The sequence below is a fragment of the Diaphorina citri genome, unplaced genomic scaffold, assembly GCF_000475195.1.
Source record: "Diaphorina citri unplaced genomic scaffold, Diaci psyllid genome assembly version 1.1 scaffold934, whole genome shotgun sequence".
Taxonomy (NCBI): Eukaryota; Metazoa; Arthropoda; class Insecta; order Hemiptera; family Psyllidae; genus Diaphorina; species Diaphorina citri.
This window is the reverse complement of record NW_007378365.1, coordinates 79,949-106,707: the sequence shown is the minus strand read 5'-3', so window position 1 is coordinate 106,707 and position 26,759 is coordinate 79,949. Positions and strand designations below refer to the sequence as shown.

The 26,759-nt window shown below is 36.8% G+C and overlaps 2 protein-coding genes and 2 long non-coding RNA genes across 4 annotated transcripts in view; 3 read left to right on the top strand and 1 right to left on the bottom strand.

Moving 5' to 3' along the window:
- Window positions 1-15,150, top strand: part of LOC103513173 (SWI/SNF-related matrix-associated actin-dependent regulator of chromatin subfamily E member 1) — a gene marked incomplete at its 5' end in the record, with an annotated part of 28,647 nt that extends 13,497 nt beyond the window's left edge. Inside the window, 6 exon segments of the mRNA XM_017445711.1 lie at window positions 8,711-8,894; window positions 9,755-9,927; window positions 10,827-10,928; window positions 12,307-12,325; window positions 13,480-13,892; window positions 15,076-15,150. Coding sequence (XP_017301200.1) covers window positions 8,711-8,894; window positions 9,755-9,927; window positions 10,827-10,928; window positions 12,307-12,325; window positions 13,480-13,892; window positions 15,076-15,150 — 966 coding nt within the window.
- On the top strand, window positions 3,372-3,963 carry LOC113469041. Its single transcript, XR_003392586.1, has 2 exons — window positions 3,372-3,422; window positions 3,841-3,963. It is a non-coding gene; the product is annotated as an uncharacterized LOC113469041 (long non-coding RNA).
- Window positions 4,389-4,950, bottom strand: LOC113469040. Its single transcript, XR_003392585.1, has 2 exons — window positions 4,891-4,950; window positions 4,389-4,657 (listed from the first exon to the last, which is right to left on the bottom strand). It is a non-coding gene; the product is annotated as an uncharacterized LOC113469040 (long non-coding RNA).
- A 4,052-nt stretch (window positions 15,151-19,202) lies between the features above and the next one.
- The window catches only part of LOC113469038 (midasin-like), a 72,262-nt gene continuing 64,705 nt past the window's right edge, over window positions 19,203-26,759 (top strand). The window contains 11 exon segments of the mRNA XM_026826443.1: window positions 19,203-19,230; window positions 19,348-19,583; window positions 21,254-21,505; window positions 22,074-22,219; window positions 22,372-22,490; window positions 22,750-22,827; window positions 23,198-23,395; window positions 24,262-24,425; window positions 24,826-24,958; window positions 25,467-25,594; window positions 25,658-25,729. Of these exon segments, the coding sequence (XP_026682244.1) occupies window positions 19,483-19,583; window positions 21,254-21,505; window positions 22,074-22,219; window positions 22,372-22,490; window positions 22,750-22,827; window positions 23,198-23,395; window positions 24,262-24,425; window positions 24,826-24,958; window positions 25,467-25,594; window positions 25,658-25,729 (1,391 nt within the window). The 5' untranslated portion in view covers window positions 19,203-19,230; window positions 19,348-19,482.

Here is a 26,759-nt window from a genome sequence, read left to right as displayed (position 1 = left end):
ATTGTCTGGATACGTTGCTCATCAAAGGGAAGAAAGAAACTCGTTTTTTGAACTCTTTATCCCCAGTTGTGTAAACTCGTTAACATCATAGATAGGTACTTGAACAATATATCCACAGATCCACTAGGTACCTAAGTTCATAGGTAAAATTGGGATGACCAAAATTTAATGAACCATAGATACCCATTAACAAAGGTTTAATTAAATGTGATTTTGGTGTTTTCAATGAGAATCAAGAGAAACATGAGCAAAGGGCAGGTGTTGAACTTACGTTTCAATCAAGAACAAGGTATTATACTCTTTAATTTTTTGAACTACTATAGTTTTTACTTTCCTTATTATTATTATTATTATTTTTAATCTGTCTAGAATTTTTAATTTGGTGTACCGACACTTTCATGGTCAATCAAAACACCCCAACTTCAAACTAACAGGAGATCTTCAAAGCAACTGTTCCCTGTTACTGAATGTGTTCTGAATGGGAACAGCCAACCCTAACCAGCCTAGCAGGATTCTCTCTACTTTTAAAGAATTAGCTGTCTTAACGGTTAAATCTGGTATGGAGGGGTCTTGGCATGGTGGTCAAGGCACTCACTCACTTAGTTAGAGTTCCAAGGGTATTTTTGGTGTTCTAAATGAGAATCAAGAGAAACATGAGCAAAGGGCAGGTGTTGAACTTACGTTTCAATCAAGAACAAGGTATTGTACTCTTTAATTTTTTGAACTACTATAGTTTTTACTTTCCTTATTTTTTTTTTTTTAAATCTGTCTAGAAGTTTTAATTTGGTGTACCGACACTTTCATGGTCAATCAAAACACCCCAACTTCAAACTATAACAGGAGATCTTCAAAGCAACTGTTCCCTGTTACTGAATGTGTTCTGAATGAGAACAGCTAACCCTAACCAGCCTAGCTAGATGGCAGCTTTTCAAAGGATTCTCTCTACTTTTAAAGAATTAGTTGTCTTAATGGTCAAATCTGGTATGGAGGGGTCTTGGCATGGTGGTCAAGGCACTCACTTAGTTAGAGTTACAGTGTCTTAATGGTCAAATCTGGTATGGAGGGGTCTTGGCATGGTGGTCAAGGCACTCACTTAGTTAGAGTTCCAAGTCAATCAAAACACCCCAACTTCAAACTATAACAGGAGATCTTCAAAGCAACTGTTCCCTGTTACTGAATGTGTTCTGAATGAGAACAACTAACCCTAACCAGCCTAGCTAGATGGCAGCTTTTCAAAGGATTCTCTCTACTTTTAAAGAATTAGCTGTCTTAATGGTCAAATCTGGTATGGAGGGGTCTTGGCATGGTGGTCAAGGCACTCACTTAGTTAGAGTTCCAAGGGTATTTTGTTCCGTTCCCTCTGGTCTAGCAGGTGCGCCATAATGAGCTATGTAATGTTACCAATATCATTCTTCTGGTTTCAGGCTGTTTCACATGTTGTATGGACAATGGGTTGAGAATCTATAATGTAAATCCCTTGGTGGAGAAGGCAAGTTATGGTAAGTATGATGTTAGCTACTCTCACTCAGATTGTTCTTCAGACAGTTGAAATGTGTGTGGTGGGAAAAATTTCAGATATAAAACTTTCAGACTGTCTGAGAGATCTGGATCTGAAGTTTTTTTTCCATATTGTACATATTCTGCATCTCAATCAATTAAATACATGGACCCATAAATAAAAGTTAAACAGAAAATAGGTACATAAAAAAAAAAAAATCTTGTTCTTGATTTACCTTCAGACAGTTGAAATGTGTGTGGTGGGAAAAATTTCAGATATAAAACTTTCAGACTGTCTGAGAGATCTGGATCTGAAGTTTTTTTTTTCCATATACTAGTACATATTCTGCAGAAACTCAATCAATTAAATACATGGACCCATAAATAAAAGTTAAACAGAAAATAGGTACATGAAAAAAAATCTTGTTCTTGATTTACTAACACATATTTCTGTTTTCCTCAACAGATTTTGGAAGTCTATCACAATGTGAAATGTTGCACAGGACAAACATCTTTGCCATTGTGGCAGGTGGTAGCAATGCAAAGTTTGCCAAAAACACAGTGCTCATTTACGATGATGTGAGCAAGAAGTTTATTGTTGAACTAGTCTTCACAACACCAGTGAAAGCTGTTAGATTGAGAAGAGACAAGTAAGTATATCTTGTAGAAGTAAGTATCTAGTAATTGCCCACCTTTTTGATTGACAAGTCCACAAGGCATAGTCAATATAAAAAAAGAAGAAGAAAAAAAAAAAAAAAAACAATCACTGACTCTTAACTCAGAGACATAAAGGGGAAAATTACTCGTTCATTTCAATCCTCTGGACAAACCAAGAATGTGTCCAAGATTGGTACATAAGGAGAACCAACCATAGCATTCTATCACAATGTGAAATGTTGCACAGGACAAACATCTTTGCCATTGTGGCAGGCGGTAGCAATGCAAAGTTTGCCAAAAACACAGTGCTAATTTACGATGATGTGAGCAAGAAGTTTATCGTTGAACTAGTCTTCACAACACCGGTGAAAGCTGTTAGATTGAGAAGAGACAAGTAAGTATATCTTGTAGAAGTAAGTATCTAGTGATTCCCCACCTTTTTGATTGACAAGTCCACAAGGCATAGTCAATAAAAAAAAAAGAAAAAAACAATCACTGACTCTCAACTCAAAGACATAAAGGGGAAAATTACTCATTCATTTCAATCCTCTGGACAAACCAAGAATGTGTCCAAGATTGGTAGGTACATAAGGAGAACCGACCATAGCATTAGAAGAGACAAGTAAGTATATCTTGTAGAAGTAAGTATCTAGTAATTGCCCACCTTTTTGATTGACAAGTCCACAAGGCATAGTCAATAAAAAAAGAAGAAAAAAACAATCACTTACTCTCAACTCAGAGACATAAAGGGGAAAATTACTCATTCATTTGAATCCTCTGGACAAACCAAGAATGTGTCCAAGATTGGTACATAAGGAAAACCAAACATAGCATTACAATAAACTCTCAAGAACATTATTAAAAATGTACCCTATTTTCCTTTCTAATTTTCAGAATAATTGTAGCCACAGTCAATCAAATGAATGTGTTCTCATTTCCCAATCCTGTCCAAAGGCTTTTCACTCAGGACACAAGACCAAATCATGCCGGGTTGTGTGAAGTTAGCCCTAGCACAACAGCTGAAAGACACCTAATAGCTTTCCCAGGACACAAGCTGGGTAATAAAATCTAGAAACAAGCCACGTCCAATGAGCGTACCTCTTTTTCCATTGCCTTGGAATGCTATCGATTCGGCATTATTTCGATTATTCTATCATCGTTATCGATCATTTCGATCTTTTAAAAGAAAACATCAACAAAAGGGGAAGAAGCAGGAAATGAAAAATGAAAACAAAGGATTGCATTGTGATAGCTTATCAAATCTATCAGTGAGATTTTTTTTTCTGGATTGTCTGGAATTCTGGATACGTTGCTCATCAAAGGGAAGAAAGAAACTCGTTTTTTGAACTCTTTATCCTCAGTTGTGTATAAATATGTAAACTCGTTAACATGTCATAGATACTTGAACAAAATATCCACTAGGTACCTAGTTCATAGGTTCCATCTTTTAAAAGAAAACATCAACAAAAGGGGAAGAAGCAGGAAATGAAAAATGAAAACAAAGGATTGCATTGTGATAGCTTATCAGTGAGATTTTTGTCTGGATTGTCTGGATACGTTGCTCATCAAAGGGAAGAAAGAAACTCGTTTTTTGAACTCTCTATCCCCAGTTGTGTATAAATATGTAAACTCGTTAACATATCATAGATACTTGAACAAAATATCCACTAGGTACCTAGTTCATAGGTAAAATTTGGATGACTAAAATTTAATGAACCATAGATACCCATTAACCATTAACAAAGGTTTAATTAAATGTGATTTTGGTGTTCTAAATGAGAATCAAGAGAAACATGAGCAAAGGGCAGGTGTTGAACTTACGTTTCAATCAAGAACAAGGTATTGTACTCTTTAATTTTTTGAACTACTATAGTTTTTACTTTCCTTATTAGTCATAGGTAAGTTAAAAAGAAGCCTGTATTGATGCATGATGAGACAAAAATGTCTCATTTCGTGCCGAAATTTAGGACGGGACAGGGCTTTGTTTCGTCTCCCGTCTATCACTGGAACCTCTTTAATTTTGGGACGATAAGACCTCCATTGTCACACAGTTCCCTCTATTAAAAAAAAAAAAAAAAATAAATAAATAAAAAAATGCAAAGGTCGTTGTTTATTAAAATAAGAATTGAACACAATAAATATTTAGATTTCTTATTGCTGAACCCAATTAATTTGCTTCTATTTTCTATTATTAATAGTTAACACTCATGAAGATTTTTTTTTTTTTTTTTCAATTTTCTTTCAGCAATATGTTTGGACGGAACCTTTCACAAGTACATTTTCAATGCTGATGGCAATTGTAATCGAGAATCTTTTGACATTTATCTGGATGGCTATGGCGAGGACGATAGTTTTTGAGTCCTCTCACTCACCTCACTAGTATGACAGTCGATTCAGAGTCTAGACCCGGGATTATAATTTAATGTAGAACTTACTGCCGAAGTGTCGAATTCTACATGAGAACAATATTCTTAATTGACAAAGAAGTCAGGTGGCATAAAACCTTTTTCATATGGGATGGCAATTGTAATCGAGAATCTTTTGACATTTATCTGGATGGCTGTGGCGAGGACGATAGTTTTTGAGTCCTCTCACTCACCTCACTAGTATAACAGTTGATTCAGAGTCTAAACCCGGGATTATAATTTAATGCAGAACTTACTGCCGAAGTCGAAGTGTCTAATTCTACATGAGAACAATATACTTAATTGACAAAGAAGTCAGGTGGCATAAAACCTTTTTCATATGGTTCAAGTAACTTGTACGAGTGTAAGTAGCATTCAAGTGTGATGTAGGGGTACCTTGATGCTTGCATACTAGTTGCTTTCATATGGGTGAAATTATATTCAAGTCCCTTGAATGTAATTTCACCAATCTAGGTGTTGAAGTTGCTAAAAGTCATTGCAGGTATTTAGTCCTTCCAAAGAATCTAAAGTCAGGGCAGTGATGTTGAACTTATAAAGCTCTTCTTATTGTGGATCAGAAGATAGGTATCAAGTAGCTTTAATATTTTTTCTGGAGGCTGTTTTTCTCATGTTTAACAGTGTAAAAAAATCCCAAACCTCAGTTTCGTATTTATTTTTATATCATAAAAGATGTATGTAGGTATTTTATTTTAAAATGGCAATTTATAAGATTTTTTGAAGTTGCTAAAAGTCATTGCAGGTATTTAGTCCTTCCAAAGACAGGGCAATGATGTTGAACTCATAAAGCTCTTCTTATCTGGATCAGAAGATAGGTATCAAGTAGCTTTAATATTTTTTTTCTAGAGGCAGTTTTTCTCATGTTTAACAGTGTAAAAAAATCCCAAACCTCAGTTAAAACAGGATAGTAGAAAGCCATTTGTACTGAGTACAAACCTTATCTGCTTAGGATAAAGAAGAGTTTGATAGAGGGAACTGTAACTGCTAAGGTATTATTATCCCAAAAGGGAAGAGAGAAAGAAGACAGGTTAGTAGGAAGCCATTTGTTCTAAGGACAAACCATAGTATAAAGTTAGGATATCTGCATAGGATAAAGTTCGAACCCGCGACCTAGCACTTACAAGGCAGATGTGCTACCCTCCAAGCTAACTATGCTACTTATATCTCCAATGTTCTCAGGATTTGTCCAGCACAGAACTTTCCTCATCCAGTTCTCCAGTTACAATTAACGCACACCAGAGTGAGCTAGCGTGTCTAGCGCTCAATCAAACTGGTACAATGATAGCCACAGCCAGTTCCAAGGGGACACTCATCCGGGTTTGGGATACACTGAAAAAGGTTCAACTTGTCGAGCTGAGACGAGGCAGTGACCCGGCAACATTGTATTGGTAAGCTAAGAGTGGAAACTCAAAATGCAAACTCCGAGGCTTAGGTGTAAGGGCAAACAGATAATGCCCAATGAAAATAATTTACGGTTTTTTTGCAATTAAAAAAGGAAAAAAAAAAAAAAAAAAAAAAAAAAAAAAAAATCTCAAAATGACTCAACTTACAGTCAAACACAAGTCATTATGAAGCATGAACCTAGAAGTGGACTTCCCATTAAGTCAAAGTCTGTAGACCTAAGTTTTGTAGTACACTACCAGGTCGACAGGCTGGCTCATGCTGAATTTATCTGTATTTGTGTCAAGACTTTCTGAGCATGATCAAGAGTCAAGCATTTCCGAGAAAGTTTTGATATTAAAGTAAAAGTACCAAGGTGGAATAAGCTTGGTTATACTTGATGTTGTTTAGTCTATGAGAGGCTCATATCGTGACTATAGTGTTTGTTTTGTCAACCTGTGCATAAAATTGAAGACTATTTGATTATGGTCTCCAAAGATTAACAAACACTTTAACGTGAGATAATAGACCCAACTGTCAAGCATTTCCTGACATCATAAGTATCAATATCGAGAAAGTTTTGATATTAAAGTAAAAGTACCAAGGTGGAATAAGCTTGGTTATACTTGATGTTGTTTAGTCTATGAGAGGCTCATATAGTGACTATAGTGTTTGTTTTGTCAACCTGCACATAAAATTGAAGACTATTTGGTTATGGTCTCCAAAGATTAACAAACACTTTAACATGAGATAATGGACCTCACTGTTAAGCATTTCCTGACATCATAAGTATCAATATATGTCATGGTCAAAAGGAATAATCTGAGAACCATACATATTTCACTACAATGAATGATTTCGATCCTTTTTAGTTTAACTTACTGTATTCAGAGTTATCATACAATGGCTTGATTAATATGGGGTAAAGTGCTAAGCCAACTGCTCCAACCAATCCTGAGATGAAAGCAACATATCTCCATCCTGTTAGATACTTTTGACCACTGGGATAACTATTAGGCTTCATAGGCATTCTGCGGCCCAAAAAGAACAAAGTAATGAAGATGGCACTTTAGTCCCTTTGTAATAAAAGCTTCTTTTAGATTATTTTATTGAAATTGATGAAAGATGAAAGTTAACACATTAAACACATCTCACACTCTCACACATCTTCTTTCATTTGAAAATTTTGATTTTGAAAATTTGAAATTTTTCGAAATTTCGCGCTCAACCAAGTGCTAAGCCAACTGCTCCAACCAATCCTGAGATGAAAGCAACATATCTCCATCCTGTTAGATACTTTTGACCACTGGGATAACTAGGCTTCATAGGCATTCTGCGGCCCAAAAAGAACAAAGTAATAAAGATGGCACTTTAGTCCCTTTGTAATAAAAGCTTCTTTTAAATTATTTTATTGAAATTGATGAAAGATTAAAGTTAACACATCTAACACATCTTCTTTCATTTGAAAATTTTGATTTTGAAAATTTGAAATTTTTCGAAATTTCGCGCTCAACCTTTTTTTTTCATTTTCAAAAATTTTGCCAGCTTCACACAAATCCGCTACCGTCATCCGTTGCCGTCATTTTCTAACTTCACAAATATGCTCGTTAAAAAAAAAGCCGAAAGTTTTGAAAGCTGAATAGCTGAAAAAGTTCAAAAGTTGCTGAAATTTCTTTAAATTTTTGTGTCTATGGGTTTATTGGGTTTGTGAATGTTCCAAGCTGAAGGAAGAGTGTGTGGACAGTTTCCATTGATTTAAAGTTGTCATCTACCCACAGGGTGTAAGTATTCTTACCAACCTCTTTCCTAACTTACCAATCGGAGACCCCCCTTTTAGGCACAAAATATCCCTAAATAATGCTCATAATCTCAGATTGAAATGTACATCGGTATTGTACAAGTGTAGATACGTGAAAAAAACATCTCAAAATGACCCAACTATCAGTCGAACAAGTCATTATGAAGCATGAACCTAGATGTGGACTTCCCATTAAGTCTAATGTCTGTAGACCTAAGTTTTGTAGTACACTACCAGGTCTACAGGCTGGTTCATGCTGAATTTATCTGTATTTGCGTCAAGACTTTCCGAGCATGATCAAAAGTCAAGCATTTCAACATGGACCTGTAATCCCATGGGCCAGCAATCAGTAAAAAGTTCTGAGGGTAGTGAAAGTACATTCAAATGAAATGATTTTGATGATAACACTTGTGTTTTATTTCAGATCTGAACAGTTGTCAGTTTCAAAATGGCACTTCCCGGCAACTACAAGCAAATTGCTATGGCCAGTCCATTGGGGGTTGCTCGTAAGTATTTTATTTCATTCATTATTTGTCAGGTCTTTGTCATGGAATATTTTCATTCCTTCAAATTCCGCAGCAAGATTCCTCAATGCAATGAGAACAATTTTGTTAGTGCGAGGTGTATTCCATGAAACACTAGTAAATAAGTAAATGTGTGTGGTAGTTTATTACACAAATTTTATATTGTTTGAACATGTATTTCTGTGTTTGTCAATTAATATCTATCTATCAATTACTTACAGTATTAAGTTCAAGATTTTTTTTTTTCTGTATGGTTGACACCCATGTGCAGTACCTACTTTGCTAATGGTTTTGAATTATTTAACTTTTTCTGGTGTCCCAGTTTCTCAATTTTATCCTAGTTTGACAAAGAATTTTTTTTTTTTTTTTTTTGTAAAAATAATAATAATAATTACCTTAAAAAGTAATGAATTGCCTTATCTTGTTTCCAGTCGGAGTACGAGAAGAATCTGAAGGCCTACCACAACTCGCCTCAATATCTCGCCTACATGGCGGCCAAAGCTAAGGGCAAGCAAGCCCAGCAAGCTGCGGAAGAGCGAGAAGCACAGGCCCAAGGATTCAGTGGAAAGAATGCAGATAGGAGAATTGATATTCAACCGGCCGAGGATGAAGATGGTGAGAATTGAATTGAAACTAGAATGGACTCAGGAAGAGCCCAGACAAGGATTCAGTGGAAAGAATGCAGATAGGAGAATTGATATTCAACCGGCCGAGGATGAAGATGGTAAGAATTGAATTGAAACTAGAAGGGACTCAGGAAGAGCTCAGTCATTTGTTTCTAGGCTTCAAAAGGTTTTCATTAACCTATCAACTTAATAAAACAACTATGAATTACTAAACAATCTCATCTAGAATAGAATACTATGATGCTTATCTAGAATAGAACATACATTGATTCCTCACCGAATAGGACTGAAAAGTCCCCTTACCCTGGCAGTCTAAAAAGGTCTCGTATATTTGATGGGATGATAATACATACAAGGTAGGTACTTCTTTCATGCTAATTTTGTCCATATTCCCTTTTTAGTTAGGTATGTTGTTTTTAAACTAGGTACTTCTTTCATGCTAATTTTGTCCATATTCCCTTTTTAGTTAGGTATGTTGTTTTTAAACTTCCTTTTTTTAAAGTTAAAATACATGCATCCCGTTTTTTGTTTTCTTTTTCGAGAAACATCCATTTTGGTGTAAGTAATGTAATCGGGTCAAATTTTCGATGGTCAGATTTTAGTGCCAAAACACGTTTTGAGGTCCCTAGAGCTTAAATTTCTTTCATGCTAATTTTGTCCATATTCCCTTTTTAGTTAGGTATGTTGTTTTTAAACTTCCTTTTTTTAAAGTTAAAATACATGCATCCGTGTTTTTTTCTTTTTTCGAGAAACATCTATTTTGGTGTCACTAAGTGAAAATAATATCCTCGTAATACATATTCTCATCATGAGCAATAGCTAAAATGTTACTTCTCTTTGGTTTTGCAGAGCAAGAGGATGGCTATTCGGTGAAGCACGTGGCATATGCTCGCTACCTGCGGAATCATCGTCTGATCAATGAAATATTCTCAGACTCTGTCGTGCCGGATGTGCGGTCTGTAGTCACCACAAACCGTATGCAGGTCCTCAAGAGACAAGTCCAATCATTGACTATGCATCAGGTAGGTTGAGTTACCCAAATTTTCGTTTTATTTCACCTAACTTATTGTTTCCTCAAGAGACAAGTCCAATCATTGACTATGCATCAGGTAGGTTGAGTTACCCAAATTTTCGTTTTATTTCACCTAACTTATTGTTTCACTGCAAATTTTCCGCAAATATTCACCCACTGCAAATGTTAAGCCAGCAGCGATAGCACGCTGTATCATCTTCTGAATCGGTCAACGGCTATGACTCGTTGAATTTACCTGTTTCCAATAGATCACTGAAGTAAGCAACATTGTGTGTGGTGGGATGGGTGACCATCTGGGCAATAGCGTGTTGCTGGCTTTTCCCGACTCCACTTCACCTGTTTCCAATAGATCACTGAAGTAAGCAACATTGTGTGTGGTGGGATGGGTGACCATCTGGGCAATAGCGTGTTGCTGGCTTTTCCAGACTCCACTTCAAGCTTGGCTAGGTCGATTGGAGTAGCAGATGGCTCGTTGTCCCCCATCACAAAAAAAAAACGTGAGAGTTATACAATGATGTTTAACCTTTACCTCCACCTCAAGCTTGGCTTGGTTAATTGGAGTAGCAGATGGCTCGTTGTCAAATGGAGGGTAAAACCCCCATCACAAAAAAACCGTGGGAGTTATCCAATGATGTTTAACCTTTATCTCCACCTCAAGCTTGGCTTGGTTAATTGGAGTAGCAGATGGCTCGTTGTCAAATGGAGGGTAAAACCCCCATCACAAAAAAACCGTGAGAGTTATACAATGATGTTTAACCTTTATAAACAAGCTGGGTTTATGAAGGAATTTTTTGTACAATACCACATATCACACACTTCATCTGAGTATATACTCTCGTATGATTAATGATTACACCCTTGCTGATGTCTGTGTGTTTTCATTTGCAGAAAAAATTGGAAGCTGAGCTGCAACAAATTGAAGAGAAGTTTGAAGCGAAGAAGCGAAAGTTTGTGGAAAGCAGTGAGCAGTTCCAGGAGGAGTTGAAAAAGGTAATTATTGCTTCCTTTAGGGGAGAACACTCCTGTAGTTTGCAATCATGGCTACAGAAATACTTGAGACCCGAGGAACAATTCCCGTGGCCTATTTGATATCACACTAGACCCGGGTTGGATTCCTGGGGGATCGAGGTTTTTTTGGGTCTGTGCTTGGAGTCCGGGTGTTTTGAGCCTAGTGAGGACAATTTGAGAGCTACTTTGGGTTGCAACCAGTGGGAAAATTACCAGTGTAAAAAGATTGGAATTGTAGTGAAAATTAGAATTGACCACAAAGGAGTTACTTTGTCATGCTTTGGTAATTGGTACCCACAAAAGAAAAAGGCTATAATTTATCACAAATACTTCATGAATTGATTGATTTTAACTTGAGATCCGCATCATAAAATGTCAATTGTATCATCTACAGCTGTGTCCACATAGTCGACTAGGTGAATCTATGTTATCGAGGCAGTGTGGAGAGTTTCAGTCGACATAGAGCGACGGCCGTCGACTATGTACGGACTGTGGGCACATCTTCTGGTCTTTAGTGTGGATAGTAGACTTGGCCATATAATTCCATCCATCCTCTCATCTTGTCATATTTGATCTTTAGAATAAGCATAGATAGGAGAATGGATAAAATGTATATTGTAAATGTAAAAAAATAAATGGACACTATTGATTTATTTTTGGAACACATTATTTCATTTAATGTTTTGGTTTTCGGGTTGCATGTGATGGTGGGTTGTATTTGTTTTATAGTGTGGACGTGTTTCAGTATTTTCAGTCAATATCGATCCTCTTCGTTCAACCATAGTGTAGACGTCCCTTTAGAAGTTGATCAGTAAAACCGTATTTTCGGACACTATTGATTTATTTTTGGAACACATTATTTCATTTAATGTTTTGGTTTTCGGGTTGCATGTGATGGTGGGTTGTATTTGTTTTGTAGTGTGGACGTGTTTCAGTATTTTCAGTCAATATCGATCCTCTTCGTTCAACCATAGTGTAGACGTCCCTTTAGATCTTTAGAAGTTGATCAGTAAAACCGTATTTTACTTTCACAATTTTTCTTCTCCTAAAGCTCGTTTCCCCTTTCTTGTGGCGTGATAGCGCCTATACTAAACCATAGGAAAAAGAGGGGTAAAGATCTTCAGAAGGGGGGGGGAATTTCGAAAGGAAATTACAGCTTAGTTAGATCTTAGAATTTGGGGGGAACCTATAAGATTTGAAGAGAAGAAAATTTGAAGAGAAGAAATTCCTACACTTCCTCATTGTCGTGAACATTGCCCGGGCGTCGCGTCGCACGGTTGATATTCCCAATTGAATTTCACAATGAATTTCTTAGTAATGTCTAAAATCCATATTCTTCCCCTCTTATTTGTGTTTTCAGCCGGGCATGGGCCCTGAAGGTTACCCACCCAGCTGTTAAAAACCTCAATTTCATTGGTGCTTTATTTCGTGTGTTAATATTTCATTTACCTATTTATTTTCACTTTGAACTTTTGTTCGTAGCTTGTTTAGCTTTAAAATTCTGCTGCACTTGCTCTCTGCAGAGTGGAGAGTTATTGGCTGAATTCCCTGCATGGTTTCGTTGTTTTCCTCTTTAGGTTATTGATACCATCAGCTGTTAAAAACCTCAATTTAATTGGTGCTTTATTTCGTGTGTTAATATTTCATTTACCTATTTATTTTCACTTTGACTTTTGTTCGTAGCTTGTTTAGCTTTAAAATTCTGCTGCACCTGCTCTCTGCAGAGTGAACAGTTATTGGCTGAATTTCCTGCATGGTTTCGTTGTTTTCCTCTTTAGGTCATTGATATAACTCTTGTATATTAATTGACTTTTTATCCTGGTTTTGTAGGTAGTCCATATTTTTCCCCTCTACTGTTTTTGTTTTCAGATGTTTTATGTTTAATTAATTGACAGTTAGTTTAGAAAATTAACCTCATATCTTACTAATTTAAGGTCCAATGAATCCGCCTGGGCTGTCATTTTATAGAATCACAGTGCATGTTTTCTCTATAAAATTTAGTTTGCCAATTGCAAAACCAATGATCATTATATCTCCATTTATTGGGTTCAAAGTACTGATGAAGAAATTCTCTTATATCATGTATAACTGTGTTTTGATGAAAACAAAACTTTACAAAAAACCATGTGAAAGCTCAGAACTCGGGGTAAGTCGGGGTTTTTGATATTGAAGTTATTTTCAGATTATTCTTACGTGTAAATGTACTGTGAACAGTTGATGTAAATGTTCGATCCTACTGAAAGGAACCTGTTGTAATATAGAAAAAGTCTAAACACCGTTCCCAAAATTCTAGAGATCAACATAGCAAAGATGAAGATATTCTGAGATTTGTTCTCTTGTGTCTTGAGGCATCTCCTGCCTACTTTAGAAACAAATGGAAATGGTCATATTTCATAGAAAGATATTCCAATGTTCAGAGTGACACTGCAAAATGGTAGGTCAATGCAACTAGCAACTGTTTTTTTCCTCTATAAAAACACTTGTTGCTGTTGCCACATTTCAAACTAAACTCTTATTAAACCATTTGGATTAGGCTATTTGAATAGGCTATCTGCCAGTCCAGTACTGACTGCTCCGGTGTCAGCACAGGGCCCCCCACCAGGGCCTAGTGTTCCACCCATGCATGGGGGACAGACAGGTCCTGTAGCCACAGTACATCATCCCCCACCCTCCCAGGGAGGACATGGCGCCATGCTCCCACCCCATCCTCGCCCGGGCTCCCCTAGTGGCTATCCTGGCGCTGGTGGACCCTACCCACCACCCCAACAATACCCGGGGGCTTCCCAACCCCTTGCCCCGAGACCACCTCACGGTCAATATCCCTATCCTTATCCCCAGTATCCTACTCATCCCTACTATGGCAATGCTTATCCCTACCCACAACACATGAATGCTGGACGTCCACCCCACTACCCCCCTCACCCTGGGTCACAACATCCTCACCAGGTAGGTAATCTCTGCACACTTGGAGTTACCAAACTCTATAGCTCGTAGCAACTAGTATGTAGCCAAGCAGAGACAGGAGACTTGCTTTTAGTAAAGTTGTAGTAAAAGAAAGAATGGAAACTGGAAATCCTTTGAAAACAATGTGTTTAGAAGTTTAGAGTGTAGTGAATTTCTGTACTTATTTTGGCAATTTGGTTTCTGTTCTTTCTCTTATACAGTTCTAGAATATTGCCCTTTGTATTTTCACAGCTTACTGCTTACTTTCTTTACCCTCACAACTTTCATCGAATTTTCAACTAAGATAAACTATATTAAAAAGTTAGAACTTATAAGGGTGTACACAACACTTGGTAAAACAAATTACCTTTCACCTATTAAGATAAACTCTTTCTGGGGTTACGGATTATTTTCAACCAGTGATGTTTCTCACACCTTGCCTCTGCCATTTTGTTTGTTTTGCATGCTTTTAACTTTCTGTTGAAGTGAGAATTCTTTCTATACCTAAATTTTTTTCCCCTCTGAGTTGACCAAGAAGGATAGGATGGACTTCCTGTAGATCCATTCTTGTAAAGCCACACGAACCTGTCACGTCTTTCAATGCATGTTCCCTTTTTTCCGATACCTCCATTTTCTGGGTTTTGGGACACTATTGATTTATTTTTGGAACACATTATTTCATTTAATGTTTTGGTTTTCGGGTTGCATGTGATGGTGGGTTGTATTTGTTTTGTAGTGTGGACGTGTTTCAGTATTTTCAGTCAATATCGATCCTCTTCGTTCAACCATAGTGTAGACGTCCCTTTAGAAGTTCATCAGTAAAACCGTATTTTACTTTCACAATTTTTCTTCTCCTAAAGCTCGTTTCCCCTTTCTGTTGGCGTGATAGCGCCTATACTAAACCATAGGAAAAAGAGGGGTAAATCACATTTTTACTCTCTTGCACTTTTTAATTAATAACTCAAAATCATCTGAAGGTTAAGGTGCATTTAAACAAAAACAATGATCCTATCAGAAGAATACCCAAAGCAATTTTTCCCTCTCTGTCTTTTCATACCTACACTCGAAATTTTATTGAAATTTACCTACCCTAAATAAGGAAGGTTTAAATAATTATAAATGGCTCTTCCTTTATATAGTTTTATCACACTTATATTTGTCAAGAACTGTGCCCATCCGGAGACAGGGCAGCTCGTGTTTCAGGAAGGTGTGCTCGCCAAAGCTATGCGGCTCGGGTACTGGATCATCCTGGACGAACTGAATCTAGCGCCTCTGCCATTTTGTTTGTTTTGCATGCTTTTAACTTTCTGTTGAAGTGAGAATTCTTTCTATACCTAAATTTGTTTCCCCTCTGAGTTGACCAAGAAGGATAATTTGTTTCAGATCTGAACAGTTGTCAGTTTCAAAATGGCACTTCCCGGCAACTACAAGCAAATTGCTATGGCCAGTCCATTGGGGGTTACTCGTAAGTATTTTATTTCATTCATTATTTATCAGGTCTATGTCATTGAATATTTTCATTCCTTCAAATCCTGAAACAGATTCCTCAATGCAATGAGAACAATTTTGTTAGTGCAAGGTGTATTCCATGAAACACTAGTAAATAAGTAAATGTGTGTGGTAGTTTATTACGCAAATTTTATATTGTTTGAACATTTATTTCTGTGTTTGTCAATTAATATCTATCAATTACTTACAGTATTAAGTTCAAGAATTTTTTTTTTCTGTATGGTTGATACCCATGTGCAGTACTGTACCTCCTTTGCTAATGGTTTTGAATTATTTAACTGTTTCTGATGTCCCAGTTTCTCAATTTTATCCTATGACAATGAAGTTTGACAAACACTTTGATTTACAATAAGTTTTTAGTACTAATACCAATTTGGACCCAAATTTTGTGATAAAAATAATTCCGAGCTGTTCCCTTTCCATTATTTTTATTATTTTTTTTAACCAATGTTGTTGTAATTTTTGGTTGGCTCAGCTGGTGGTTCTCAATCAACATCTTTGAGTCAGTCCATACTTAAAGGTAAGAACCTGAAAAAATAAATTTGTTTGTACATAATATTTTTTATGGCGGAAGACTTGAAATCAAAGATGGACTTTTAAGTTTTACAGGCTTTTCTAATTTTATTCTTAAGGCCACACAATTGAATTTTGTACTAACCTTAAGATGCTTTGCCTAAAAGACATTTCATGGTTTAAAAATGCTATTATTAAATGCTGAGAACAAAATTTTGTCTGGGTAATGGTCTTGATATTAAGGAGCTTATTGTGTTGTTTTTGCTGCAATGTTTGCTTTTTAAGTCAATAAATAATATATATATAAAAAAAAACATATTTGGATATCATGTTAAGTTACCAATAATATGTCAACAAAAATTATATAAGACAGGACCCTCTAAGTGGTTGTAGCTTGTGAACCAGTGGTTTTTCCCATGATTCTTAGAGAAAATTCAAAAGTGAATAGTTACAATATTTGTCTGGGGGTGATGGGGGATTTTCCTGTTATACTGTGGAAGCAATGGCAAGAACTTATTCTTGAAATTAAGTATTACAATTTTATGTATTTGGGTGCTGCATCTGAGGGTCTTGTGTTGTCATATGGAAAATAAAAAATATTAATCCGATCACATTTTTACTCTCTTGCACTTTTTAATTAATAACTCAAAATCATCTGAAGGTTAAGGTGCATTTAAACAAAAACAATGATCCTATCAGAAGAATACCCAAAGCAATTTTTCCCTCTCTGTCTTTTCATACCTACACTCGAAATTTTATTGAAATTTACCTACCCTAAATAAGGAAGGTTTAAATAATTATAAATGGCTCTTCCTTTATATAGTTTTATCACACTTATATTTGTCAAGAAATATCTGTCTTTTGTTACCTATGTTTGTAAGGTGGTAGGTTACAGTTACTTTGTCTGTTTTATCTAGGTTTTGTATTTTTTTACATTTAAAATTTATGAGAATCAGCTCTTTTGCACACCAGATAAAGGCCAGTTTATGGGCACACCAAAAATTATGTGCAACATTTTATGTGATAGGTTCCTATTTTTTCCCACCTTGGTGTAAGTATGTTTTGCATGCTTAACAATGATTCTAGTGCATGATTGTGTAAATGTGTATGTTTGTTTCATGGTTTTCATTCAGTACCTGTTGGTTAAGGGTGATTTTCGGGGCTGAGGCTTAAGAGAGGAAGGGTATTTTTTAAGGGTGAATCTTTTTATTTTGCCAGAAAAAAAAAATATTTGACTTTTTTCTCATATTTTTATTTAAAAAAAAAATATTCAAGTTTTTTTTTTACCTATGTTCAATATGGTTACATCAAGGCGGAGAAAAATAAGTGGGACTATCTATATCTAGTCAGCTATAGTTTCAAGTAAATCTGCCAAGGGTTAAAGTTCGAGATTTTCTAATGAAGTAAATAGATAATTAAGTTACCTATCATACACAAAAAGCCCAATCTGAGGCTTAGGTGTAGGGGCTAGACAGCCCTAAAGAATGGGTTAAGCTTCTACGAATCTACTAATGATTATTCTACAACTAAATTATTTAACTTAGATATCTTGTAATTAAATTAGCAATATAGCAATGTATTTATTATGGGTGTCACTTTAGCATGTCCCAGGGTAACTTCTGTGTTGTCAATGTCTTGTCCGTCCATGTTTGTTTTTGCCGGTAGTACAAATATCCACATTTTTCGGCGATTTGTATAAATTTATAGAACAAAAGGCACGTTTTTCGTCCGTCTCGACGTAGCTTAACAAATGTGAACAAAAGACCCCTCGTAAATCGTAAATTTACACATGCATGCCATAAGGAACTTTCATTTAAAAGGGACACACGAGTTTTATTTCGGTGGTATTTCGTTTAGTTTGTTTCCACCATAACTCTGAAACGGTTTGTCCGATTTTGATAAAATTTCGTAGAAATATTCAACATATGAAGAAAATTACCTCATCCGATTTTGGGCTTTGTAAGAATGTTGATTAATCCTCAGGTATTGGGGGTTCATTGAAGATTTAGCTTTTTTATTTTTTTTCCCAACAGTCAAGAAAACATTGCTTTTTCGACCTATCATATTTATAACTATAATATTATTCATAATGACTATCATGATTTCTATATTATTTTAATTTCTCTTGCATACACTTGCTACTTCCTCTCCCTCCCATCAGATGACAGTACTGCATTATATTCAGGTAAACGCATCTCACAATACATCCTCCTAGATTTTTACATAATATTCTGAGTGCGTTGTGTGTGATCTTAGTAGCATTTTACACAGAAAGGAATCCCTCTCATTTTAGATTTTGACCCTTTTTTTTTCTTTAAAACTCTTTAGATTTTGACTTTCAATTCCTCTTTTTATTATTACATTTTTGTCTTAATACTGTTTTTATTTTTGAAATTGACAGAGTTTTCTAACCTTTCGAATGCCTAGAATCCTAGATTTTTTAAACTAGTAATACCTAGAAGGGATCAAAGCTATTCCATCCCGATAAAAATCAACTAACGGGTTTCGAAAATGATAAAGATCGCTTACGTAATGTAATGATTGATTTGTCTTATTATTATTATTTGCTGCACTTTAACCAAAATTTTGGTGCAGTTACTGATACCATCGTGTACATTAAGTATTATGCATTAAGAGTTTTAATCTTTTTTTTTTTTTATTATTTTTTTTTTTAAATTATTGTCTGAGGCATTTAAGGTAGTAGAAAAATTCTCAAAGCCGAAGTTAGTCTCAGAAATAAACATACTTTTCTAGAAATAAATGTAAATCTTTTCTTTACTAATCGCGATTACTGTATTTTATTTTAATTCCCAGCTCATTCTACATAAGAGAGAAATTGCAAGAAGACAAGTTACCTTTTATTTCCACGTATATTTCATCAAATCATCAATAGGTGTATTGAATACATAGATGCAATACGTACATTTCAGATGTTATTTTGGAAGGAAAATTACCTAATCTAGGAGAATAAGGTCCTTGCTTTCAACAAACTAGGGGGTACACGAAAGAATCTTGATTGCTAGGGTCTTATCGTCCCGAAATTGAAGAGAGAAGGAAGACAGGATAGGAGAAAGCAAGCCTTTCATTCATTTCCGCTCAGGATAAAATCCTACCCTGGCGCCTGGCGGGAATCGAACCCGCGACCTATGAGCATACCTGTCCTACAAAGACCTTGGATTGCCGGCGAGGCGCCGTGTGAAACGGACGACGGCAATAAACCGATTCGAGCGCTGTAGCGGTAGTTTTGTAAACTAGAGCCTATCGATTTCAAAAAAAAAAAGTAAACAAACCCTGGCCGTGGCCGATACCCACACGTGAGGTGATTGCTGGGAATCTTCGAGGTCGCTGGGCCCATCCCCCTACTGTTGTCATGGGATTTTTCTCGAAAAATCTCGTCCTCAACACGCTCCCCTGTGCTAGATCCCCCACACGTGAGGTGATCGCTGGGAATCTTCGATTTTTTTCCACCAATTTTCATTGATTTTGGTGATTAATATGTGATTTTAAAGGGTCTACGTGTTTTCTTGTGATTCTTTAAAGACAATGTGATAGTACCAGAGCTCTAGGTACCATGACAGAAACAACAGACACCAAGTTTGATGTGGTGTCACATCGGGAGAAATGTAGAAGTTTGAGCACTCTCCTGGTGGAAAAACACCCTAGTGCTGTCAAGTAAGTTATATTATTAGTTGGTTTCCTCTCAGTTAAAGTTATCTGAAAGCCTAACGTTACTTGGGAGCAGTTTCGGAAGCTTTTATGGTGTCACATCGGGAGAAATGTAGAAGTTTGAGCACTCTCCTGGTGGAAAAACACCCTAGTGCTGTCAAGTAAGTTATATTATTAGTTGCTTTCCTCTCAGTTAAGTTATCTGAAAGCCTAATGTTACTTGGGAGCACTTTCGGAAGCTTTTATGCTCACTGGAACAGTGTCTGACACTAAACTTTGGGATCCTTATTTGCTAGATATCAACGTATGCGAAGGTATTACCTTCGTATCCAATGCCCACATGTTAACAACATTCCTTTCATCATTTGGGATCCTTATTTGCTAGATATCAACGTATGCGAAGGTATTACCTTCATATCCAATGCCCACATGTTAACAACATTCCTTTCATCTTTTGGGATCCTTATTTGCTAGATATCAACGTATGCGAAGGTATTACCTTCATATCCAATGCCCACATGTTAACAACATTCCTTTCATCACATTGTTCTGTTTCAGTTTATGCATTAGTTATTTCGAAACAAATCCACCCATAGAAAGAGTCCCGCCTCCCCCGGCCCCCATGCACACCCCCAGGGCAGACCTGGGTCCCCGGGACATGCTGGTACCTTGGGTCACTCAACACAGGGTCGTCCTAGCTCTCCAGGACACCCGGGGACCCTAGGTCACCCACAGGGACGTCCAGGGTCTCCTGGGCACCCTGGTACCTTAGGTCACCCCTCTCAGGGTAGACCTGGCTCCCCTGGACATCCTGGTACTCTGGGACATCCTCAAGGTCGCCCAGGATCCCCAGGACATCCAGGAACCTTGGGTCATCCATCACAAGGTCGTCCTTTATCCCCAGGACAGAGTAGTCATGCACAGGGTAGACCTGGGTCTCCAGGACACCCTGGTGGGTTTGGTCATGCTCAGGCTAGACCTGGCTCTCCTGGTATGCACCACGAAAAAGTCTAAACACCGTTCCCAAAATTCTAGAGATCAACATAGCAAAGATGAAGATATTCTGAGATTTGTTCTCTTGTGTCTTGAGACATCTCCTGCCTACTTTAGAAACAAATGGAAATGGTCATCTTTCATAGAAAGATATTCCAATGTTCAGAGTGACACTGCAAAATGGTAGGTTAATGCAACTAGCAACTGTTTTTTTCCTCTATAAAAACACTTGTTGCTGTTGCCACATTTCAAGCTAAACTCTTATTAAACCATTTGGATTAGGCTATTTGAATAGGCTAATTTTATGCAGGGTTTAAATCCAGTCAGATTTTAAGTTAATCTAATTGGTTTAACTTAAACTAAGTTTAAACTCAATGTGTGGCCTTGGGTACCATAGTGTTGATGAATTCTTGGTTGTGACAGAATACTCTGGTGGGTATTAGTTATGTTCTATACTAATTGCCCACTCAATCATCCACATATACAGTTTCATTTTTTTCCACCTCTGTCAATTTTATCAACCCTTATTTTCAACCCCATTTCTTTGTATCCTTGACTTTTCCAGGTTGATGATAAACTTTGGGATCCTTATTTGCTAGATATCAACGTATGCGAAGGTATTACCTTCATATCCAATGCCCACATGTTAACAACATTCCTTTCGTCACATTGTTCTGTTTCAGTTTATGCATTAGTTATTTTGAATCAAATCCACCCCCATGGCATGAGCCTGACACAAGTGAACCGGCAATGAAGAAGAAGAAAAAGTCTAAACACCGTTCCCAAAATTCTAGAGATCAACATGTCAAAGATGAAGATATTCTGAGATTTGTTCTCTTGTGTCTTGAGACATCTCCTGCCTACTTTAGAAACAAATGGAAATGGTCATCTTTCATAGAAAGATATTCCAATGTTCAGAGTGACACTGCAAAATGGTAGGTTAATGCAACTAGCAACTGTTTTTTTCCTCTATAAAAACACTTGTTGCTGTTGCCACATTTCAAGCTAAACTCTTATTAAACCATTTGGATTAGGCTATTTGAATAGGCTAATTTTATGCAGGGTTTACATCCAATCAGATTTTAAGTTAATCTAATTGGTTTAACTTAAACTAAGTTTAAACTCAATGTGTGGCCTTGGGTACCATAGTGTTGATGAGTTCTTGGTTGTGACAGAACACTCTGGTGGGTATTAGTTATGTTCTATACTAATTGCCCACTCAATCATCCACATATACAGTTTAATTCTTTTCCCCACCTCTGTCAATTTTATCGACCCTTATTTTCAACCCCATTTCTTTGTATCCTTGACTTTTCCAGGTTGGTGATTCACCCCACTACCCCCCTCACCCTGGGTCACAACATCCTCACCAGGTAGGTAATCTGTGCACACTTGGAGTTACCAAACTCTGTAGCTCTTAGCAACTAGTATGTAGCCAATCAGAGACAGGAGATTTGCTTTTAGTAAAGTTGTATTAAAAGAAAGAATGGAAACTGGAAATCTGTTGATGATAAAATGTTTAGCAATTGTGAATCAACTAAGTGAGAAAGAAGTAGAAGATATGTTCAGGACTATGGACCTGTCATATATTCAGTGTAGACTTGATCATCATTTTAGATCAGAAGAATCAATATCACCACAGCCAACAGGTGTGTATTTCAATGCTTTTCTAATATCTACAATCTCTTAATGTGGAAAAAAGTCAAATAAAACAAATGTCACACATAAATTCATTTGTAATAAAATAATGAATAAATAAAGAAAATGCTTATAAATTTAATAATACCATTGTTCTTTACAGATGTACATAATTCAATATTGAAAAGTGTGATGGTAGCAGGAATAGAAGTCCAATGTGTGCAATACAATGATCTTGCTGAGGGTCAGAAATCTGAAAGTGACAAGTCAATAGAAGAACATGTAAGTAAACTCATTTGGAAATGTCTTATTAGAAATGAATATATGTTCTTGTATATGGAATAAAAAACAAAACTAAGGTTGTGCCTTTGGTCAGAAATGAATAGCTCATCCAAAAAGGGGATTTAGCTGGAAAAAAATCCATTTGTGTTTGGTTCAATAGAAAAAAAACTATCTTTTATTAGTAAGTTTCTTATTTTTAATAATCACTTGTATTGAGTACAAAACTCCACACAACTATTTTTTTTCATTATTATTACAGGCTGATCAGTTGGTGCTCGTAAAGTCTGCAAAGTCAAATCTACAGAGTCTTGCTCTGGCTGTGGCATCTCAGAAACCATAGAAAAAAAACTATCTTTTATTAGTAAGTTTCTTATTTTTAATAATCACTTGTATTGAGTACAAAACTCCACATGACTATTTTTTTTATTATTATTATTACAGGCTGATCAATTGGTGCTTGTAAAGTCTGCAAAGTCAAATCTACAGAATCTTGCTCTGGCTGTGGCATCTCAGAAACCGGGTTTCTGTTCTTTCTCTTATACAGTTCTAGAATATTGCCCTTTGTATTTTCACAGCTTACTGCTTACTTTCTTTACCCTCACAACTTCCATCGAATTTTCAACTAAGATAAACTCTTTCTGGGGTTACGGATTATTTCCAACCAATGACGTTTCTCACACCTTGCCTCTGCCATTTCTCAGAAACCGGTTTGTCTCATTGGTCCCGTGGGCTGTGGTAAAACTGCTCTGGTCCATTACTTGGCTGAAGTTACTGGTAGGAAGAGGAAGCCTCACTTCCTCACCGTTCAACTTGGAGAGGAGCTTGATGCTAAGATGTTGCTTGGCTCGTACAAGTGTACGGATATCATGGGAGAGTTTGTTTGGCAACCGGGCATTCTCACTCAGGTAAGTCTTTTTGTATTGATAAATTGGTACAACCAATTTCAGTGGTGTAGTTGGTTAACACAGTGGACTTTAGATGTGAAATTTAATGGTTCAAGTCAAGTCAAATCATAAAATTAATCAAGGTGTGTTAAAGAGGGGTACAACTTATGACTAGCATTTATTAAAGTATGCTTACAACATTTAAAATCATAAAAAAAACTGAATTCCCTTCAGGGATGTCCTGAAGTCAAAAATTTGTGTTACGGTTGTGTTTTTGGGGTCTCTCTAGAAATAATCTTCTTGCTATAAAAACTCATTTTCATATTTCCCAATGTTTTCTTTTCAACTTGGAGAGGAGCTTGATGCTAAGATGTTGCTTGGCTCGTACAAGTGTACGGATATCATGGGAGAGTTTGTTTGGCAACCGGGTATTCTCACTCAGGTAAGTCTTTTTGTATTGGTAAATTGGTACAACCAATTTCAGTGGTGTAGTTGGTTAACACAGTGGACTTTAGATGTGCAGTTTAATGGTTCAAGTCAAGTCAAGTCAAGTCAAATCATAGAATTCATCAAGGTGTGTTAAAGAGGGGTACAACATTATGACTAGCATTTATTAAAGTATGCTTAGAACATTTAAAATCATAAAAAAAACTGAATTCCCTTCAGGGATGTTAATTCATCAAGGTGTGTTAAAGAGGGGTACAACATTATGACTAGCATTTATTAAAGTATGCTTAGAACATTTAAAATCATAAAAAAAAACTGAATTCCTTTCAGGGATGTCCTGAAGTCAAAAATTTGTGTTAGGGTTGTGTTTTTGGGGTCTCACTAGAAATCTTCTTGCTATAAAAACTCATTTTCATATTTCCCAATGTTTTCTCTCCCAGGCAATGATGAATGGGTACTGGCTTCTCCTAGAAGACATAGATTCAGTGAGCTCAGACGTAGTGGCAGTATTTCAATCCCTCATCCAGAATAATAGTCTTAACGTACCAGGATTCAAGGATAATCTAGTTCCAGCCCATGGATTCCAGCTGTTCTTTACACAGAGGTAAGATTATACTCAGTAGCTTGTGTGGTTGCCTGGCAAACAGGAAGATGTGGGTTCAGTCCAGGCTATTTTTCAACCAGTGGATTTCAGCTGTTCTTTACCCAGGAGTATACATAATTATTGTCTTGGTCTCTCAGGGGTATATACATAAGTTGTTAAGGCACTCGCCTGGTGGAATCAGTCCTAGCTAACTATATTTTTTCAATTTCCATTTTCATCTTTGTTATCCTATAGGAAGGAAAGTAATGCAATTTTTCATTTGATGTCCCAGTGCTGAAATTGCTTTTTTAAGACTATTCCTCTCCCAGTAGTGGACATAAAATAATTAGGTTAGAGTCCGTTACTCAGAGGAAAACACTTTTAAAGATCTTTTTAAAATTTTCCATCATTTGTTTTCCAGAGTCCTGAGCGGTGCCACTGGTGTGAATTTTCAGAAGCGTACCCCCGCCACTGAGCTGTTGAGTAAACTGTGGCGTCAAGTTAGCATGGAACCTATGACATCAGATGAGCTGGTTCATATTATACAGACAAAGGTAAAACACGTGGCCCAGTGATCTGTAGAACCCAAAATTTATTGGACAAATATACTAAAGGTGTTAACTTTTTTTGCCAAATTAGAAACTGTTCGAAAGTAATGGCGTACAAAAACAGTCTTAAATAGAAAATCAGCTCGCATGGCGATGGCGTAGTGATCACTGCGCTCGCCTTGCACGCGGGAGACCCGGGCTCGATTCCCGGCCAGCATGGTACGTAAACATTTCGGTGTTAGGATTATCGAAATATCTGATTTCGAAAATCCCAGCTGCAGTGAACACCAAAGTTGTGATATAATAACACAAAGAAACAGCTTTATTTATTTTATTTAAAATAAAAAATCGTCGCGTCTAAACTTAAAATTCACTTCATTCGTTCAATAATAAATCTTTTCCGTTAAAACCCAAAGAAACAGCTTTATTTATTTTATTTAAAATAAAAAATCGTCGCGTCTAAACTTAAAATTCACTTCATTCGTTCAATAATCTTCCGTCCTCTTGTTTTCAGTTCCCCATCCTGGCCACAGTGGCATCTCGTATGGTGAAAGTATATTTGTTATTTTCATCCGGTCTTCACGATAGTACTGAAGAGGTGGCTGAATATTTGGCCGATGTGGGTCGCCTAACTTCTACACGGTAAGTGACTTTTGGAAGGGAAGAGTGAGTGAGTGAGTTATTAAAAAGAACTACTCTTTTCAGTGAACTTCTGAGTCAATATACTGAAGAGGTGGCTGAATATTTGGCCGATGTGGGTCGCCTAACTTCTACACGGTAAGTGACTTTTGGAAGGGAAGAGTGAGTGAGTTATTAAAAAGAACTACTCTTTTCAGTGAACTTCTGAGTCAATGAGTCAAAATTTTGGAATTTGAACCCGTAAATTTCAGGTAGATTTGACAGGCGGACCTGATCAGGTGTACCTGTCAGATCTACCTGATAGTCAGTGGCTGGCCTTAAATACACTACTTACCTCAATAAGTATCTAATTAAACAGAAGAATTTGTGTTAAAAAGTGTGCATAATTATAATAGGACTTTTTAGGCTTGCATAATAGATCTTTTTAGTTCTAACCGACGTTATAAATACGAGTAAAGGCCTTTCCACTTGACGTTCGGAAAAAAAAAAAAAAAAAAAAAAAAAAAAAAATAGGGATATAATACGTATAATAATATGTCGTGCTTGGTGAGATCAGTCATTTAAAAACATTGCTTTTTACAGGACAATCGAAAAAAATTCGGAATGAAACTCACGACTAAATGGGGAACGCGGGCTATTAAGGGCATTTTAACAACATAAATTAATTCATGAACTCCCCTTTTTGATTGCAGAGACCTGATGAAGTAGTGTGTCGTGTCCGGGTTGGCAGAAAGATTTTAGGCTTGACATCCGCAGGAATCAGGACTATGGCTGGGTGTGTCAGGAAGCTTGGACATGGTTCCTGCGACATGCTGGCCAAACCAGGTCAGTAAACTGTTCAGAGGCGAGGGTGTGTCGGCACCACTTGAGGAATATGAGCCATGAATATACTTTTTTAGGGGGTTTGACCTTAGTAAGGAAGAGCTGCTAACGTACCGAGGGCTCTTATGGGTTTCGCAAATTGGAGAGCGAAGAAGAACAGGATAGGACGAAAGTCCAGGCCGCTTCCGAGGAACCCGAACGTCTATAAGTGGGGTTTTATAATTTCGTCGGGGCGGGAATCGCAACCGCCGCCTCTAGGCTGAGTTGTCAGTTTATGGCTTAAGCCATTTGTGTGCATTTAGTAGTTATGAGTGCACATAGGGTCGTTTGTGAATCAAGAGATCTG